This window comes from Cariama cristata, unplaced genomic scaffold (genome assembly GCF_000690535.1).
Source record: "Cariama cristata isolate BGI_N322 unplaced genomic scaffold, ASM69053v1 scaffold18537, whole genome shotgun sequence".
Lineage (NCBI taxonomy): Eukaryota > Metazoa > Chordata > Aves > Cariamiformes > Cariamidae > Cariama > Cariama cristata.
In genome coordinates, this window is record NW_009626261.1 from 17,426 (window position 1) to 17,993 (window position 568).

A 568-nucleotide genomic window follows, 5' to 3' on the forward strand; every position below is an offset into this window, starting at 1 on the left:
CCAGCCCCCCGCCATACGGCAGCTCACCCCCGCCGCAGCGGGAATCAACCCACAGACTCACAGGCACGCCAAAGCCCACCCGAGGGGAGCACTGGGGGGGGCAGCTGCCCTCAGCGTCTTCCTGAAACCCCCCCTCAGGGAGTGGAAGGACCTGAATCCCCTCACGTCCGAGGAAAGCTGGTGGCAGCTGTATTCTGAGTTTGATGTTGGCTTTGGGCTCTTCCCTCCCGAAGACACTCATGACACCCTCAACCAGAGGCCCAGATCTCTCTCTGCCCACAGCATCTCACCTGGGGGACAGGGTGAACCTGAACGCACGCAGAGAGCCACAACCTCCCTACAATCTCCCAACAAACGGTTTTTCCCTTCCCACCGAGACTCTCTCCCTCCAAAACCCCTGCCAGCCTTGGCCTCGCCCGGTTTTCCACCAGCAACCTCGGAGTTTACTGCCTTGTTTACCCGGCTCCCGCTGCGCCGTCAGGTGCCGGGCCCAGGCGGCGACCCAGCCCCTCGCCCCGACTCACCGTGTTGGCCACATGGACGAAGAGGCGCAGCCCGGAGCCGCACA

General features: G+C 63.7%; 1 protein-coding gene across 1 annotated transcript in view; it reads right to left on the reverse strand.

Moving 5' to 3' along the window:
- LOC104164595 (fatty acid amide hydrolase-like) overlaps window positions 1-563 on the reverse strand; it is a gene marked incomplete at its 5' end in the record, with an annotated part of 15,441 nt that extends 14,878 nt beyond the window's left edge. Inside the window, one exon of the mRNA XM_009703968.1 lies at window positions 525-563. Within this exon, the coding sequence (XP_009702270.1) occupies window positions 525-563 (39 nt within the window). The remainder of the gene's footprint in view (window positions 1-524) is intronic.
- Window positions 564-568: the final 5 nt, after the last annotated feature.